The following is a 19891-nucleotide window of genomic DNA, read 5'->3' as shown; positions in this document are numbered from 1 at the left end:
ACGGGAGCCATGGGGGCAGCTCCGCCAACACCACACCGCCAACAGAACACCGCTGCGCAGAATCACAGGACGTGATTCGCTGGGCAGTGTTCTGTTGGCGTGGCAGTGGAGGTGGAGCAACCTCCACTTCCCCGCCGCCTGCAAGTATGGCTGTTGGCAGCTCTCCGTCGGAAAAACGACAGAGGGCAGCCAACGGTCAGGATAGCGGTCGGAGGGCTGGGGGTGGGGAGAGGTAGTGGTAAAGGGGTTGTAGAGAAGCGTATACATCTAGTGTCTGAATTGCACAACATGAAACCAGAAACAGGTATAAATTCCGGCTTCTCCACTTAACCAAATTGTTTGATCCTAGGCAAATGTTTTATTTCACTTTACCACCTTTATTCCTTTTTCTTCATCATCACATATAAAGACCTTGAAATACCTCATCAGAATGTATGCTGTATAAAACTATGGGGGTCATTCTGACCCCGGCGGTCTGAGACCACCGGGGCCAGGGTCGGCGGGAGCACCGCCGACAGACCGGCGGTGCCCCGCAGGGCATTCTGACCGCGGCGGTTCGGCCGCGGTCAGATGCGGGAAACCGGCGGTCTCCCGCCGGTTTCCCGCTGCCCTGCAGAATCCTCCATAGCGGCGGAGCGCGCTCCGCCGCCATGGGGATTCTGACACCCCCTACCGCCATCCTGTTCCTGGCGGGTCTCCCGCCAAGAACAGGATGGCGGTAGGGGGTGCCGCGGGGCCCCTGGGGGCCCCTGCAGTGCCCATGCCAATGGCATGGGCACTGCAGGGGCCCCCGTAAGAGGGCCCCACATAGTATTTCAGTGTCTGCTATGCAGACACTGAAATACGCGACGGGTGCCACTGCACCCGTCGCACCTTCCCACTACGCCGGCTCAATTCTGAGCCGGAGTCCTCGTGGGAAGGTTGATTTGCCCTGGGCTGGCGGGCGGCCTTTTGGCGGCCGCCCGCCAGCCCAGGGCAAATCCCAAAATACCCTCAGCGGTCTTTCGACCGCGGAGCGGTATTTTGGTGGGGGAACTTTGGCGGGCGGCCTCCGCCGCCCGCCGAAGTTAGAATCACCCCCTATGTGTCTGATTTAAGAAACTATAATGTTGTTCATGTATAAAACAAACCCAGGCCTCCCAAAGAATTCACATAACAACTCACTTGCCTCTTAGTTCACAATTCACATTGTTGTCAGGGTCTTGAGCAGAGGGGGGAATGATAGTTTCTAAATTCTTGTTTGAAAACTATCACTTTAAAAAAATAAAAAAACTTCTCAATGCAGTGATATCATCTTGTGTACTTAGGTGAAGCGGTTCTGCAGGTTAATGAAATCCACTTTTTAAATGTCAGTCAGATCATACTTTTATACATTTCCTGCAAAATGTCTTTAATAATAAAGGTGTTTCTGAAGTTAAGAGGTCCTGGACACCCTAGTTACTCCCTTTCTTGAACTTCAAATACCCTCCAAATACATACTTTCCTGTTTCTTTAAAAAAATTTTTAGTGCTAGTGCTGAGTCGAATAAACAGCAGCACAGTACAGCTGTTGACCTGGGGGCTGCATGTAAATGTCAGAAGAGCCGCATGCGGCCCCCGGGCTGTACTTTGAGTATCACTGCTTTACAGTTTTAAAAAAAAACTCAGAAATTCAATGAAAAATCCAAAGGTTAAAGTGGCGTTATAGTTAGGAGAAAATGTCAGTTAAAATGTAATGAATCAAGCACTAAAATCCACAGAAATTTGTCAACCACAATAAACTATATTAACTGTAACTCTTGTCTTCTTTGTTTGGGGTATGTCTTAGTTGCCTCGCAGTTGCAGGTAGTGAAGTCTGAAAGGTTAGACGGATGCGACTAAAGCAATAATTCCTCTTCCATCTGTTTCACTTTGACCTCAATCTCCTGGCATGACTGACAGCCTTAGCACCTAGTTCAAGTAAAGGTGAGCCCTCCTGTACTAAATGGGGGGCTGAGGTACCTCATCTGAATTTTCTTTCCAGGAGGGAGGTGTCACCCCGTAAGCCAAAAAATCTTTTGAAGTAACCTGTAGCACACTAGTAAGAAGCCACTCTTTGTCCTACTGTAACACTCTAGGGACCACCCTAAACATGCCTAAACTTGAAGAGATAAGACTAGTTAGCTCTTTTCAGCTACTAAACAGCAGACTGTAATGGACAACTTACAAAATTGTTTAATTGGTGTCACCCTCTGCAATTCTACTGTTGGCATAGTGGAAACGCTCTAGTGGCTTCAGATTTCCCACACCTTTCCTTTCTAAATCGGATTACCCACATTATCCTTCTATAATCTTTTGTAGTACAGTGAATGAGATTTTCAATGTTGAGAACTCTGTAGTCGTTTCACCAGATCAACCTTAATTTCAATATTAAACAACAATAATGTAAAGACAGCTTGTGCTGGAGTCTGGTAGAAAACTAAATTATCCACAGTAAAAGATGTTTGAGAGGGTGCTTGCCATCTCACCTTCACATAAGTAAAGCATAAGTAAAGAGGTTCAAGGGCCTGATTTAGAGTTTGGCGGATGAGATACTCCGACACAACCGGGACAGATATCCCATTGTCATATTACATGTGCCACTGAATATAATGCACTTCTAATACGGTGGACACAATATCCCTTACGTTTGTGACAGAGTGTTCCATCCGCCAAACTCTGTACCAGGCCCATAGTATGCTGAATCTTTAATTCTATATATTGTTTTAACTTAAAGTAGCATGTGACAGAACTAAGCTAAAGAACTTTACAACTTTACCAGAGTCTACAATAACCCCTGTGATACTACAGGGGTGACTTGGATTTACATTCATATTCCTCTGTTTCATTGTCATCTCACTTGACCATTCTGCACCATATGAGTTACTGGAAATACAGTTACTTGCCACCAAAAACTGATGAAATGTGTGTTTGCATAACTGGAAAACTTCCAAACGAAAAATGAACCCCATACATTCTAGGATTCGATGGCGTATCATACAAATTGGCTTTTTTTAAAGACACTTAGGTGACTGCAGTGTGGAGTTCGATCTAGCACCTTAATTGTGGTTTCTTTCTTCTTCAATAGGCTTTATTTAAAATTTATGGCACTTTTTCAATTTTATAAACTAATAATATAGAAATATGATTTTTAACCCATTTTTCCTATTACAAACAGTAAGACTTGGGTGTAGGAAGGTAGCCTCTTTCTAGCCTTGTTACCCCCACTTTTGGCCTGTTTGTGAGTATATGTCACGGTGTTTTTACTGTCTCACTGGGATCCTGCTAGCCGGGGCCCAGTGCTCATAGTGAAAACCCTATGTTGTCAGTGTGTTTGATATGTGTCATTGGGATCCTGCTAGCCAGGACCCCAGTACTCATAAATTTGTGGTCTATATGTGTTCCCTGTGTGGTGCATAACTGTATCACTGAGGCTCTGCTAACCAGAACCTCAGTGTTTATGCTCTCTCTGCTTTTAAAATTGTCACTGCAGGCTAAGTGACTAATTGTACCAATTCTGATTGGCACACTGGAGCACCCCTATAATTCCCTTGTATATGGTACCTAGGTACCCAGGGTATTGGGGGTTCCAGGAGATCCCTATGGGCTGCAGCATTTCTGTTGCCACCCATAGGGAGCTCAGACAATTCTTACACAGGACTGCCACTGCAGCCTGAGTGAAATAACGTCCACGTTATTTCACAGCCATTTTACACTGCACTTAAGTAATTTATAAGTCATCTATATATCTAACCCTCACTTGGTGAAGGTTAGGTGCAAAGTTACTTAGTGTGTGGGCACCCTGGCACTAGCCAAGGTGCCCCCACATTGTTCAGGGCAAATTCGCCGGACTTTGTGAGTGCGGGGACACCATTACACATGTGCACTACATATAGTTCAATTCCTATATGTAGCGTCACAATTGTAACTCCAAACATGGCCATGTAACATGTCTAGGATCATGGAATTGTCCCCCCAATACCATTCTGGTATTGGGGGGGACAATTCCATGCATCCCCAGGGCTCCAGCTTAGAGCCCGGGTACTGCCAAACCAACTTTCTGGGGATTTTCTGGCAGCTGCTGCCAACCCTCAGACAGGTTTCTGCCTTCCTGGGGTCTGGGCACCCCAGTCCCAGGTAGGCAGAACAAAGGATTTCCTCTGAGAGAGGGTTTTACACCCTCTCCCTTTGGAAATAGGTGTGAAGGGCTGGGGAGGAGTAGCCTCCCCCAGCCTCTGGAAATGCTTTGAAGGGCACAGATGGTGCCCTCCTTGCATAAGCCAGTCTACACCAGTTCAGGGATCCCCCCAGCCCTGCTCTGGCGCGAAACTGAACAAATGAAAGGGGAGTGACCACTCCCCTGACCAGCACCTCCCAAGGGGAGGTGCCCAGAGCTCCTCCAGTGTGTCCCATACCTCTGCCATCTTGGATGCAGAGGTGTGAGGGCACAATGGACACCTCTGAGTGGCCAGTGCCAGCAGGTGACATCCAAGACCCCTCCTGATAGGTGCTTACCTTTCTCTGTAGCCAATCCTCCTCTGAGGGCTATTTAGGGTCTCTCCTGTGGGTATCTCAGCAGATAACGAATGCAAGAGCTCACCAGAGTTCCTCTGCACTTCCCTCTTTGACTTCTGCCAAGTATCTACTGCTGACTGCTCCAGGACGACTGCATAACCGCAACAAAGTAGCAAGAAGACCACCAGCAACATTGTAGCACCTCATCCTGCCGGCTTTCTCAACTGTTTCCTGGTGGTGCATGCTCTGAGGGCTGTCTGCCTTCACCCTGCACTGGAAGCCCAGAAGAAATCTCCTGTGGGTCGACGGAATCTTCCCCTTGCTAACGCAGGCACCAAACATCTGCATCACCGGTCCTCTGAGTCCCCTCTCATCCCGACGAGAGTGGTCCCTGGAACACAGGAGCTCGGTCCAAGTGTCTTTAACAGTCCAGTGGCCCTTCTGTCCAAATTTGGTGGAGCTAAGTCTTTGCCTCTCCACGCCAGACAGTAATCCTGTGTACTGCGTTAACTGCAGCTGCTCGGGCTTCTGTGCACTTTTGCAAGACTTCCTTTGTGCACAGCCTAGCCCAGGTCCCCAGCACTCCGTCCTGCATTGCCCAACTCACTGAGTTGGACTCCGACGTCGTGGGACCCTCTTTTGTGGCTCTGAGTCGACCGTTGTCCTCAGATCTTCTAAGTGCCTGTTCAGGTGTTTCTGCGGGTGCTGCCTGCTTCTGCATGGGCTCTCTGTTGCTGAGCGCCCCCTCTGTCTCCTCCTCCAAGGGGCAACATCCTGGTCCTTCCTGGGCCCTGCCAGCGCCCAAAATCCTCAACTGCGACTCTTGCAGCTAGCAATGCTTGTTTGTGGTCTTTCTGCGTGGAAACAACGCTGCATCCTCCAGCACACCGTGGGACATCTTCTGATTAAAGGAGAAGTTCCTGGCACCTTCCGTTGTTGCAGAATCTACGGCTTCTTCCACCCAGAGGCAGCCCTTTTGCACCTTCATCCAGGGTTTAGTGGGCTCCTGCCCCCCCGGACACCTGCGTGACTCTTGGACTTGGTCCCCTTCCTTTACAGGTCTTCAGGTCCAGGAATCCGTCTTCAGTGCTTTGCGGTCAGTTGTTGTCCTTGCAGAATCCCCTATCTCGACTTTTCTGTCTTTCTCTGGTAGTAGGGTAACTTTACTCCTACTCAGGGTCTTGGGGTGGGGTATCTTGGACACCCTAAGTGTTTTCTTACACTCCCAGAGACCCTCTATACACTACACTAGGCCTGGGGTCCATTCGTGGTTCACATTCCACTTTTGGAGTGTATGGTTTGTGTTGCCCCTAGGCCTATTTCTCCCTATTGCATTCTATTGTGTTCTACATTGTTTGCACTACTTTGCTAACTGTTAATTACCTGATTTTGGTTTGTGTGTATATATTTGGTGTATATTACTTACCTCCTAAGGGAGTATATCCTCTGAGATACCTTTGGCATATTGTCACTAAAATAAAGTACCTTTATTTTTAGTAACTCTGAGTATTGTGTTTTCTTATGATATAGTGCTATATGATATAAGTGGTATAGTATGAACTTTACATGTCTCCTAGTTCAGCCTAAGCTGCTCTGCTATAGCTACCTCTATCAGCCTATGTTGCTAGAACACCTCTAATCTACTAATAAAGGATAACTGGACCTGGCACAAGGTGTAAGTACCACAAGGTACCCACTATAAGCCAGGCCAGCCTCCTACATTGGGTGTATGCATTTAAATTCAGGGCCCCCTACAGAAATCTGTACAGGCACATTAAAGTTGCTCATGGCTAACACTTAAAATTTGACTTTGATGCGAACCTTAACTCCCAGTGAACACCCATGACCTAGGCACATCCATAGAAGTTGCTATTAAAATATTGCCCACCTCCACACTTTTTTGTCACTGGCAAGTACTCTTTTGATGCCAATATTCGGCAAAATTAGAATATCAAAGGTTTTAAGTCTTTGCTTATGCATGTATATACCACAAACCTTATAGTGAGCCAATAAATGAGTGAAAAATAATACTTCACAGTTTGCTATACTTTCGATGTCCTTTCCTGTCTCTTCTAATCATATAACGTGTATTTTTGTCTGTTTGTAGCTGATGCCAGCAATGCTGATAGAAGCGATGCAGCGGTCATTGGAGGTACTTATTTCGTTTCATTTCCTTATGTAGAGCATGTACAAAAATGTTTACAGGGTCCAAGAAACTTAATTACATTGATAAGTTGAGGGATGTGAAGAGAAAGCAGAAGTAAAAGTATCGCCATTAACCGTGATTTTACAAAAAATGTACATGGGGCATCATATGCAGAGAGTGGAGGTGGCGTTCTTCATAGGCTACTTCTTTCTTCAACTCGGCAGACAAAGGCCCATAACTAATGTGAAAGGTGGGGGCAGAATGAGTGAAAAGATGGATGGTGTGTGAGTGAAAGGGTGGATGGAAAGGTGAGTAAAAGGGTAGATGGGTAGAAGGATGGATGAGTGAGTGAGTGAAAGAATGGATGTATGAGTGAGAGGGAGGGTGAATGCATGAATGAAAGGATAAATGAATGAGTGAAAGGGTGGTTGGATGATGAGAGAAAGGATGAATGGAGGATGAGTGAAAGGGAGGATGGCTGGATGGATGAGTGAGAGATTCAATGGACTAGTCAAAGCACCGGTGGATGGATGAGTGAAAGTGTGGGTGGATGAGTGAGTGAAAAGGGAAATGGATGAGTGAAAGCATAAATGGATGAGTCTGATGGATAAGGGTGGATGGATGAGTCAAAAGATGGACAACTGAGTGAAAGGATGGATGGAAGGAGTGAAAAGATGTATGGATGAGTGAAATGGTGGATGGAGGGATGGAAGAGTGAAAGGCCAGATAAATGGATTGGTTTTAATATGGTAGGATATGGGTAGGCAGAGAGAAGGAATGATGAAAACCTGACAGATAAATGAAAGAATGAATGAATGACAGAATATAAAGGTGAAATGGTGGAAATCAGCAGGTGAATGGAAGGGTGGAAGGATGTATGGGTAGATGGTTGGGTGGAAGAAACAAGAGAACTCTTCTGGAGAGGGACTTGATGACTTGCTTCACTTGCTTGGTGCCATAAGAGCTTTGGTTCGAAGTGGGAATATTTAAATTTTCTGACTATTCCCTTGCAGACAAGCCTGTAATGTGGCCCCACTCGTAATAAGTGACTAGAGCAAATCATTGAACAGCTTCCTAAAAACCTAAGGCTAGAAAACAATCTGATAAGCTTTGAGTGAAAGTTAAAGTAACACTTCCTTTAGCTACAGGCATACACCACAAAGATTGACTAGTGAAGGTGGACGCACAGTGGATCTTTTTAAAACTCTTTGCTTTCACTCTTTTTCTTTGTGTTCCTGTAGTTATTTTACCTCATTATAAATAGGTATCCTTTCTTGCAATTATTTCTGCTCACTTATTTACCACTCTTTGGATAATCCATGGCAATTCCAATGAGTATTTCTCGGTTTTGTAATTTCACCGGATTACTCTCCGCATGTCATAAAGTTTGTTATCATCTTGAAACTAGTCTACTGGCACTGTTTCTGGATCATAGGTAATCATAATGTATTGGCAAGGTATTAGAAACACCAACGTCATGTTGGATTTTGTAGGCTGGTCCATCACTCTTGATTACACCACAGCATACACACACAAGAACAGTTTTCCATTATTTAGGAACATTTAGCTGAGACAAAATCTTGATGGAGAACTTGCAAGAAAGTATGGACAGTACAACAGATGTGATTCGGCTAAGACCATATGCACAGTAATAAAGATATATATGTAATGTCAAGGAGCAGACCATGGATACACTTAAAGACAATACTGAGAAAACAAAAATGTAGATCAAAGTAGATAGTAAGATGGTAAAAGAAAAATTAAGGGGGAGATTTTTAATTTGAAAACTGATAGTCGAGTTGAAAGGAACTGGGGAGGAGCAATCATACAGGCACGGAGGCCTTTGAGAATAGATGAACTACAGACCAAAATGACATGGTGTTAATTCATGCAAGCATCAGTATGTTGCACAGACACTAGAAGTTAAATATTGGAAAGATTGCGATTTATGCCCAATGTGCGATAATATGAAGATGACCAGTAAGCACCATGTAGCAAATATAAGGCTGTACACCCAACAGATAAGGTTACCATCCTTGTGTCAATAAAGTAAACCTCAAAAGATTGTTCCAGATTGAAGTATATATTTTCTGAAAGTTCAGTATAGCAAGCTGATCATATAACTACTACCAATAGAGACATTCTTCAAGATACATTGTAAAACACTTCTGCTGAAATTAATGCAAATTGAATACACAAAGTTGCTTTTTAATAATCACAAAATGCCATCAGAACAAAACAGATGAATGAAGCATAGATCCTTAAAGGCCTGATGAAGGCTCAACAAACAACTTAAACAGCCAAAACGTGTCAGCCGCAACAACCAGATGAAATGGAGGAAAAATAAGAAAGTTGCATATCCTAGTTTCATTGCTCTGGCAACTAAGGACGACTTTGAAGTTTGACAACATAAAACTAAAAACCCCACACAATTACTTTGATGATTGCAAATGCTGAATAGTTAAGAATACTTTGAACCTTGATAAATGTGGAAAGCAACATTCTAAATAAATTATGGCATTCTGTTAACATAGTCACTAGACATTCACAAGACAGTCATTGAATGCCCACAAATCACTTTTAATGTTTTTTCCCCAAGGTATTTTTTTCATTTTTATTCCTCATTGATTTTTGTATTTTGTTTGTAAATAAGCAATGTTTATATATACAGCTAGCATCTAATAACCTATTATATACATGCCAGACAAAGTGACATTTGTATTTGTGAATAAATGTATTTACAATTACAATATTAAAGACCATTAAAAATAACAGTACCAGTTCCTCTCCAGGAGCATTTACTTACAGTTTAAATAGGCTAAAGCAAGAGTTTAGATGAGGACTTTGTTTTGTAGCATAGGAAGTGAAGAGAGGCATGTGCATATATGGCAGAAACAAGAGATGTAGAATAAAAGCGAGAAGCCAATGGAAAGGAAGTAGTCAATGTTGACATCATTGGAAAGGAAGCGGAAGCCACATAGAAGAGGGAGCAGAGCACGTTCAATGCTGTTATACAAGAAAGAGAAACATTTCCAATTTTGTATTGATAAATTGTAGTGGAAGTGGGAGGCTATCAACATTTTACCAGAAAGAGCTGTTGGGATAAAGAGGAAAATAAAATAAAACGTTCTGGATAATTATTATTGAAGTGGCAATAGCCCCAAGAAAGTGACGAAGTCAGCAAGAGTGGTGGCCTAGATCAGGATGAGGAGAAGACACAGCAGACCCCTTTGGTACATCTTAGTGAAAAAGGAAAGGGCCAGGAGAGTTCTGCAGAGGAAATTGAAAAGGAGCAATCATAGAGGTGGGAAGAGGAATAACAATGTACAATTCGAGAGAAACCAAGAGAAGACAGTTTAATAAAGAGCATGGTGTGGCTCAACTTTACGAACACTGCTGTGGATGAGTATGTGGGATAAAAGTGCATTTTACAGTTCCTCACTTGTTGACTAGTGGATGCTGTATACACTAGATACCCACATGTCCATCCATCCATTCATTCATTTACAACTTTGCATGCTTACCTAGATATTATGGGCCATTTTATTCTCTGAACAATTGTTTTACGTGCATAAAAGCCACTGAAGAACAAGATAGACAATACTTGTAATTCAGTAGGTGAACCATCATAGCCATGGACCAGGAAAAAGCAGCAAGTAAATAGTCCTTGTATTGCTCCCTGCAGGAGATCGTAAAATGGAAGCTGGAATCGTAAGGGGCCTGTTATGAATGGCCTGGTAATTGTCTACTCCCCTGGCTGGCAATACCTACACTTTCTGCTACCCAGCACTCCCACCCTATTCTCCCTCTCGAAAGCAGCAACTTCTTCAGAATTGCCAATACTGCGGGCATCAGTAAACTATAGGGGCCCAAATTGCTCTATATTATATGTTTTTGGTGAATAACTTGCGGAATCAGTTTGTGTTCTCCACGTTGAGAATTCTGTTGCCCAGTATTTTACCATCACATTTTGCCAGCTGTCAGCAAAGTGTCAAGGTAAGTGACAAGACACTGTTTACCATGGATCTTGCAATCCGGATGATAACCTGCAACAGGATTACCGAGGTAATCATGATGAGACCCTAAGTGTGCTTTTTAATGCAGTCACACTGTTCTCTTTAACTCTTGTTGCATCTGTATCAGATGAATACAGTATTTTGGTTTGCATCCGGTAGATTTGGACAACATTTTTTACTGTAACTGGATGTCCAGGTCCTCTTGAAGACATGTTCACTGCATTGCAAGAACATCTTACTTTGTGATGAGGCATGGTGTTTGAGCCACAACATCTTCTACCAATGCCTTTCTCTGAGCATTGCCCACATTGTACTGGTGTTTGTCTTCTAAGCTCAATAAAGGATAGTGGAAAACTAAAGGCATGTGCAGTTAAGACATCTGAGGTCTAATTAAGAAAGGTAAATATACATATATAGATTTACTCATATATATATATATATATATATATATATATATATATATATATATACTGCTACACCAGGTGTAACTCATTTTTTTCTATTCACCATTTCAGAGTGGAGATTCATATTTAGGTGTAAACTTACATTTCTCCACACACTTAAATTGGGGGGGGGTTGACTTCTTACAGCATAATTTACAAGTGTAAAATTACTAAAAGTAACCTTTCACCCGTTGGTGGAGATCACCACTACCACAGTGTAGAGATCCGTATGGAAAAGCATAGAGGAATTTAATATAGTTTATTGTTTTTTTTTTTTAACAAAAAGATTTTAATGTATAAGATTAAAAATATTTAGGTGGTCATTATGACATTGGCGGTCAGGTTACCACCACGCCGGCGATGGTGGTAGTACAGTGGCCAGGCAGGCGGTAATGACCGCCAAATAATGACCATGGCAGTGATCCCTCCCATAGACAGCCAATGTACCACACCAACCATTAGCGCAGTACGAACACTGAACACAGTGGAAGCCACCTACATGCAGGCGGAAGACATGGATCCGCCCACCATATTAAGACATAGCACACCACCAGGATTTCTTGGGCGGTAGCAACGATACCAAAAGCCTGGCAAAACCACATCATTTCAAAGGAGACACTCACCTCCAGGGACACAGAGGAGTCTGTTTACCGCCATGGAACCAGAACTGCAAGCATTCCCGATGCTGTACCACGCCATGGCCGTCCTGGAGCCCCAACAACGACGACGACGACGATGAGTACAGATGCCTAGCACACAATGGAGGTGGGGAGGGGAGAGTGACACGCACAACACACGCACCACACACCCAGAAGAAGCTGCAGAGTAAATCAACAGTAAGAGGTGTCAGGAGCAAAGAAGGCCAGGATACATACCTCTGTTCCAACCGCTGTAATCATGTTGGATGACAACTCAAATTCAAAGAGCATACAACTGTATATGTACATGCAGGCCCAAAGGCCAGTTTAGAGTCACTAATACCCACAGGGCAAAGTCCAAGCCTCAACCTGACTCCTGACAACATCGGCACTCCACTGTTCAGGGGCATCATGTTGGAAATGGGCAGGCACCTCAGGGGGTGGGGGGTGCATCTCATTGTAAGGGGCTCCTTGCCCACTGGATACTGAGAGGACTCCTTGCCCACTGGTTCTGGAGGGGACCCTTGCCCACTGGATACTGAGGGGGCTCCTTGCCCAATGGTTCTGGAGGGGACCCTTGTCTACTGGATACTGAGGGGGCTCCTTGCCCACTGGATATTAAGGGGGCTCCTTGCCTACTGGCTACTAAGGGGGATCCTTGCCTACTGGATACTGAGGGGGATCCTTACCCACTGGAAACTGAGGGGGATCCTTACCCACTGGAAACTGAGGGGGCTCCTTGCCCACTGGTTCTGGAGGGGCTCCTTGCCCACTACTTCTGGAGGGGACCTTTGTCCACTGGCTATTGAGGGTTGTCCTTTGCCACTGGTTACTGAGGGGTGTCCTTGGCAACTTGTTCTGGAGGAGTGTCCTTGGCCACTGGTTCTGGAGGGGTGTCCTTGGCCACTGGTTCTGGAGGGATGTCCATGGGCTTTGTCTTTGTTGGTGCCTCCTTGGGATTAGTCTTTTATTGGGGACTCCTTGATCTTTGTTTTTGTAGGGGCCTCCTTGGGCTTAGTTTTTGTTGGGGCCTCCTTGAGCTTTGTGTTTGTTCGGGCCTTCTTGGGCTTTGTTTTTGTAGGGGCCTCCTTGGGCTTTGTTTTCGTTGGGGCCTCCTTGGGCTTTGTTTTGTAGGGCCCCCCCTTAGTCTCAGGAGGGGTCTCCTTGGTCCTAGGTTTTGGAGGTGGCTTCATGCTCTTGGTTGTCTATTTGGGACTGGGCGCCACTTTAGCCCTTTGTTTTATGGGCGGAGGAGTGTCCTTGAAGCGGCGGCGGCATCGCACTCATGTGCCACTTAGTGGCTGCTGGAGACTTTGTGGGTTGTACAGTGTCAGACTGTGTGCTTGAGGTACTGCCCTGTAGGCTGGGACCTTCCTCTTAGAGCAGGAGGGAGGTGAGGAGGAGGGACGAGGTCAAGGCAGGCAAGGAAAATCTTCTTAGGGCCAATGGGGTAATATGTGGGAGGGATGGGTGTGGAGGTAGAGGGAGTGGTTGTAGGAAGAGGAGGTTTGCTGGACTTAGGTGCATGGACAGTGTGCTTGTGTGAGGTGGATGGCTGTTGGGGGTCTTAGTGCAACCATATGTGTGTCTTTGGAGGGGGGCAGACAGGGTGGGGGAGGACAAACAGGGCATGTAGATGGATGTTGTGGTGGTGTCTACAAGTGAGGGGGGTGTGCTGCATGATGTGAAGATGGTGGTGGTTGGTGACTGTGCATGTGGTGTGTGGGGTGCAGATCTGCGGGTCTGCTGTTGTGACTGGGCACAAGACTGTGTAGGTGGCAGGTCCAAGGACTGTTGATGCAGTGCATGCAGGTATGAGTGCAGATGTGACTGTGAGGGAGGAGGAGGAGGCAGTGGATGATGTTTTGTGTGCATCTGTGTGTTGGCTGTGTGAGTGCTTGTGGACTGAAGTGTGCTGCCTTTGTTTGTGCGAGTCTTGTGTGATGTTTTGTGTGCATGCTTGTCTGAACGTGTGCGTGGGATGGGTTGGGTGTGAGGAGACTGAGACTGGGAAGTGGTATTTGGAGGGGGTACGGAAGAAACAGGGACACTGGCTGCTGCCAGTGAAGAGGCCAGAGCCTGAAACGATCTCTGTAGGGCTGCCAAGCCACTGTGAATGCCCTCCAGGAAGGCATTGCATTGCTGCATCTGGGATACCAGCCCCTGGATGGCATTCACTATGGTTCACTGCCCTACAGAGATGGATCTCGGGAGGTCAATAGCCTCCTCACTGAGGGCAGCAGGGCTGACTGGGGCAGGGCCTGAGATGCCTAGGGCGAAGAAGATTCCCACCCTCCTGTGTGAATGGGCACGGGCAACTCGGTGGCGAGCTACTGGGAGGGCAGTGCTGGTACGCGGTGGCGGTAAAACCTGTTGCTGGGGTGGTTCCAGAGGGGTCCAACCACGACCAGGGAGCTCCATCGGAGGAGGAATCACAGTCAGTGGTATCACCTCCTGTCTCCGCCGTGGTGCTCCCCTTGCCCTCCGTCCCGCTGGTCCCCTTGGAGTTGGTGGGTTCTGCCTCCTGAGTTCCCATGGGCTGCAGCTCCCTCACTCGCCGGTGCCCCTGCTCCTTCGCCACATGATGCCAATGCACACATGGAGAGGATGACAAAAGGAGAGAGAGGGGGAGAAAGAAAGGGAGCTGGCAGACAGGCACATCATACTCACCTATCGTCTGGACAGGGCCACAATCACAGAGCTGTGTGCACAATTGGAGCCTGCCTGCCTGCTATCTGCAATCCATTGCACCCCAGTAATACCCCCTCTTGTGCAGGTACTCTCAGTGCTCCATTTCCTGGCAACTGGCTCTTTCAAGGTGACTGTGGGCTTGGCTGCAGGAATGTCACAGCCAATGTTCCCTATTGTGCTTGCAAGGATTTTGTCTGCCATGCTCAAACACATGTGGAGCTACATCACATTCCCCCAGGTAGATGATTTACCCACTGTGAAGGCTGGATTCTATGCAATGGGACACATACCACATGTAACTGGGGCCATTGACGGGACCCATACTGCCTCAGTCCCCCTCAGGGCCAATGAACAGGTATACAGAAATCGGTAGAGTTTCCCCTCACTCAATGTCCAGATGGTGTGCCATGCTGACCAGTACATCTCCCACGTCACTGCCAAGTATCCTGGGTCAGTGCATGATGCCGCTGTCCTGAGGAATTGCAGTGCCCCACAGCTGATGGCACAGCTACAGAGGCACAGAGTGACTTATAGGTGGGCCAGAGTCCCCACCCAATGTATGCCAGTGTATGCCTTCAGGTGGCGTACCCCAAGCCATTGTGCAGGACTAATGTGTGTCCCTCACTTCCTGCAGGTGATTCCAGCTACCTAAACCTGGCCTGGCTTCTGACCCCTGTAAGGACTCTGAGAACAGGGGCTGAGAATAGGTACAATGATGCTCAGGAGCCTACCAGGAGGATTGCTGAAAGGACTTTCGGGCTCCTGAAGGCTGGGTTCAGGTGCCTCCATCTGACAGGTGGATCCCTATGTTACTCCCCTGAGAAGGTCTCCAGAATTGTTGTTGTGTGCTGCATGTTGCACAATTTGGCCCTCAGACACCGTGTGCCCTATTTGTAGGAGGAGGGGGGTGACAATCCAGCTGTGGCAGCAGTGGACACTGAGGACAGTGATGAGGAGGAAGAGGAGGAGGACGTGGACAACAGGACACATATGATCCTGCAGTACTTCCAATGACTCTCAGGTAAGACTGTTGAACTAAATATTTGTCAATTCCTGTGTTGTGCTGTGTGACTGTAGCATTATGCTAGTCATTCCCTTTGCATCCCACCTGCCTGTCACCTATGCCTTCCCTTATTGCAGATGTTGCTGTAGTTACAACAGTGTAATGCTGTGATGTGTACAGACTGCTGAGGGACATTTGTAGGATGGATCAACATGTAACTGGACATTTACACAGGTTCATGCAGTTCATAACAGTTTGATACATTGTTCATTATCTTCAGATAAAGCACTATTACTCAAGTTGTGTCCAGGGGTGTTTATTAAGAATTGCTATACAATGCAAAGTGCAAGAGTTGGGTGATGATTGGGAAAAGTCCAATGTAGTGGGCCAGTCTGTCTGTGGCACAGGTCCAGTGTCCAAGGGGCCATAGGAAGGGGAGCAATGGCAGTTCAAAGTGGACAAGGTGACTCAGTGGAACACAAGGGGGACATCCTGGAGAGGCTAATTTCCTGGTGGTGGTCTTGATCTTGGCAACTGTCTCTGCTGTCCAACTGGGTCTCAGGGACCGTTTGGTGGGTGATTCACCTTCTGCAGGGGGAGGGGTGCTGGTGGCCTGTGGGTCCTATGGCAGGGCCTCTTGTCCACTAGCTGCAGTAGATGTGAAGGGCTGGTCAGTACACTGGCCAGTGGAAGGGGCCCGCTGGTGTGCTGTGTAGTCCCTCACGATGTTGGCCATATCATTCAGCAGCCTGCAGTGGAGACCATGGTGGTGTTCAGGGCCTGCAATTCTTGCATGATCTCCTGGTGGTGCCCCCAGGACATTAGTATGTGCCTCCTGGGCAGTCGGTCCCTGGGCCTTTCCTTCCCCTGGCGCACAGCTGTCCTCCGTCCATCCCTGGCCCCCTGAGCCTCTGTCCCCTGAATGGTGTTCCCACTGCCCCTGACCCCAGGACCGTCATTGTCTTGCCTGTGAGGTGTGGACTGGGGTACCTGTACAGGTGGGCACACTACTGATTGACGTGTCCTCGGGACAGAGGCGTGGGGACGTTGGGTGGGTGCTGTGGTGTTGGATACTGAGGGGGGAGGCTCTGTAGTGGACTGGGTGTGGGCTGGGATAGCCTACTGACCAATGGTCCCTGTTGGGCCAGGGAGTTCATTCAGGTCCAGAGCTCCAGAGTTGCTGTCATCACTGGGGCCATCTTCTGGTGGGGGACTGGGTATCCGTGGCACCTCCTTGCGGCTGAGATTGGCTGGGGCACCTGTGGGGATGTAAGTGGTGTATTATGCTACATGTCTGTGACATATTCTCCATCACTAGCTTCCCCTAAATTATTGCTGTTGCCCTGCTACCTTTGTGTATGGTGATGGATTGTGGTATTGTTAGTTCTCCATGCTGTGCATGCATTGGTGGTGGGTATACATGCACGGCTGGAAGGGATGTGCATACAGTGGGTATTGCATGCAGAGCTTGGCATTTAGGTTTAGTAATTGTGGTGAAGCACTGTGTGGGATGGAGTGGGGTGATTGGTGTCAGGGTGGTACGTGGTGATGGCATGCATGTATGGGGGGTGATAGGTAGTAAATGTTGACTCAACAGTGTCCGGTCCTCCGGCTACTCCAGTGAGTCCCTCAGAATGCAAGATTGCCAAGACTTGCTCCTCCCATGCTGTCAGCTGTGGGGGAGAAGGTTGGGGTCCACCGCCAGTCCTCAGGATGGCGAGCTGACACCTTGCTGCAATGGAATGTACCTTCCCCCAAAGGTCGTTCCACCTCTTCCCTATGTCATCCCTTATGCGTGGATGTAGTCCCACGGCATTCACCCTGTCCACGATCCTCTGCCATAGCTCCATCTTCCTGGCATTGGATATATGCTGTACCTGTGCTCCTAACAGCTGTGGCTCTACCCTGACTATTTCCTCAACCATGACCTGCAACTCCTCATCAGTGAAACAAGGGTGCTTTTGTGGGGACATTGGTTATGTGTGGTGTGTGTAGGTTGTGCAGCGGGTGATGTTTGATGTGGTGGGGTGTGTGGTGCGTGTGTGATGACTAGGTAGTTGTGATATGTGTGTGCAGATCTCTTTTATGTTAGCGTCTCTAAGTGTATCTGTCTTGTCGTATTTGCAAAGGATTGTGAGTAATGTGGTTTTGTGTTTTATAGTGCTGTTGGTGGGTGGGTGAGGAGTGTGTATTTGTGTCAGGTGTGAGTTTTTTGTCCTGGCCAATGTTGTCTTGTTTTGTATTTGGGTGGCCTTATCCACTGCGGCGGTGTTCACCGCCATTGAATATCTGCTGTGGTGATTTGTGAGTTATTATTTGGAGGGCATAGTATTGTTGCCGTGAAGGTATGGGTGGTAGTTCCAACAGTTTATCATGTTCAGTGGGTCTGGCGGATTTGTGGTTGTGGCTGTTTTCTGTCGGTTCTGCATGCATATGTCATAATCTGGCAGACGGATGTTCGGCTCCGCAGTGATATGTTGGCGGCAGATACCGCGGCGGTATTCGGAATTTACCGCTAATGTCATAATGAGGGCCTTAGTTTTAATTGGGGAAGAATAAAATAAAATTTCACTGCATCAACTTAAATGTTTATTAAATAAAAAAATCATTTAAATATATTATTTTATCAATACTCATTTTTAAACAATCATTTAAAAAATACCATTATTTGATATTTATATATTTTGTATTAAGTTTTCCCTCGCAAAACCCTCCTCAAATGTACCTAAACCAAACCAACCCATTTAGTGGTAATTACCCACCACCACTACAAAATACAGTTTGTAAACGGGCTCAGAATGTGATTACCAGGAGGCTATCTCCAAACTTTTTCATGGATATTGACTTCATCCATATGTAGTGAAGTGTTGCTACACATAAGGCCACCTAGGATACTACTGGAGCTGCCTCTACTCCTTCCTTCAAAGGTTAATCAATCAATCAGTTTTTGTAAAGCACGGGTACTCATCCGTGAGGGTCTCAAGGTGCTGGGGAGAGGGGAGAAGCCTCATCCAAAGAGCCACGTCTTGAGGTTCTTCCTGAAGATGGGTTTTGTCTCAGTTGCAGGGGGAGGTTGTTCCAGCTCTTTGCTGCGATGTAGGTGAAGGATCATCCTCCGGCGGTGGTTTTACAGATGTAGGCTGGTCCTGCATTGTGTATGGCCTTGTACATGTAGGTGAGTAGCTTTAAGGTGATTCGTTTCTTAGCCGGGAGCCAGTGGAGGGTCCTCAGGTGTTGGGAGATGTGTTCTCAGCGTGGGAGGTCCAGGATGAGTCTGGCGGTGATGTTCTGGATGAGTTGTAATTTTTTGATATTTCTAGTCAAGGTGCCGGCGTAGAGGGCATTGCCTTAGTCGAGCTTGCCTGTGACTAAGGTGTGGGTGACTGTCCTGCGACAGTCTGCTGGGATCCAGCTGAAGATCTTCCGAAGTTTGCGGAGTGTGTGCCAGCAGGAGGAGGTGACTGAGTTTACCTGGTAGGTCATTGATAGGGAGGAGTCAAGGGTGATGCTAGGTTGATAAATGCAAGCCCAAGGATGGGTAGGCATTCTGAGTCACGAGGCATGGCAACTAATATAGGGGGTTATTACAACTTTGGAGGAGGTGTTAATCCGTCCCAAAAGTGACGGTAAAGTGACGGATATACCACCAGCCGTATTACGAGTTCCATAGGATATAATGGACTCGTAATACGGCTGGTGGTATATCCGTCACTTTACCGTCACTTTTGGGACGGATTAACACCTCCTCCAAAGTAGTAATAACCCCCTTAGTGCCTACAGAGCAGTTTGCCCCTTTCTTCTTAACATGGCATTTGATGAGGCATGATAGAGATATTTCCTACCACAGAATTAGTTTTCCCTCGAAAAAAGGAGGATGCACGTTGAATTTCAAACATCTGTGGGACAAACCTGCAGACCAAAATATGTTAACAGACATTTTATGATGTTTCTTTCTAAACGGGAAGCTGGAGCTCGTACAAAACAAATGGTGTAATCATCTAAAGAACCTCTCAGGACTCACAGTACAGCTCTCGCCCCAGGAATTCACATATTCTCCCAAATAGTAGTTTAGGCTGTACAGAGTGGCAGTATTCTGGAGGTGTGTTGCTAAAAATAACCCTCAGGTGCTGTGTAGACTAAGTCCACCAGCTGAACTGGTAATGGAATGTGACAGTCAGGTGACCATGTGACTTAAAAAACATTACACATTACAGTATGTGGTTTAAATACATTTGATGTTACAGTTCTTCTTCCCAATACGTACTTAACTGCTGGAGCATAGTTTCCTGACAGCGCGCTCTTCTGTATCTTATTCGCTTTACCTCTGACAAAGCAAACGAAAAAAGAGACATATCGTGCCACCGTGGCTAAGTGAGGAACGTGGTGAGACTTGTTCCCGTAGCTGTCCAGCTCCATTTCCTCATAGGGCTCACGTATTCACAT

General features: G+C 46.7%; 1 protein-coding gene across 2 annotated transcripts in view; it reads left to right on the top strand.

The window, feature by feature from the left end:
* LOC138285078 (glycophorin-C-like) overlaps positions 1-19891 on the top strand; it is a 234466-nt gene that overhangs the window by 137502 nt on the left and 77073 nt on the right. For both annotated transcript variants that reach the window (XM_069224595.1, XM_069224596.1), the window contains exon 2: positions 6619-6663. In XM_069224595.1, coding sequence (XP_069080696.1) covers positions 6619-6663 — 45 coding nt within the window. The remainder of the gene's footprint in view (positions 1-6618; positions 6664-19891) is intronic.

The sequence above is a fragment of the Pleurodeles waltl genome, chromosome 3_1 (genome assembly GCF_031143425.1).
Source record: "Pleurodeles waltl isolate 20211129_DDA chromosome 3_1, aPleWal1.hap1.20221129, whole genome shotgun sequence".
Lineage (NCBI taxonomy): Eukaryota > Metazoa > Chordata > Amphibia > Caudata > Salamandridae > Pleurodeles > Pleurodeles waltl.
Note: the sequence above shows the minus strand (reverse complement) of the source record. Positions and strands in the feature narration are given on the sequence as shown.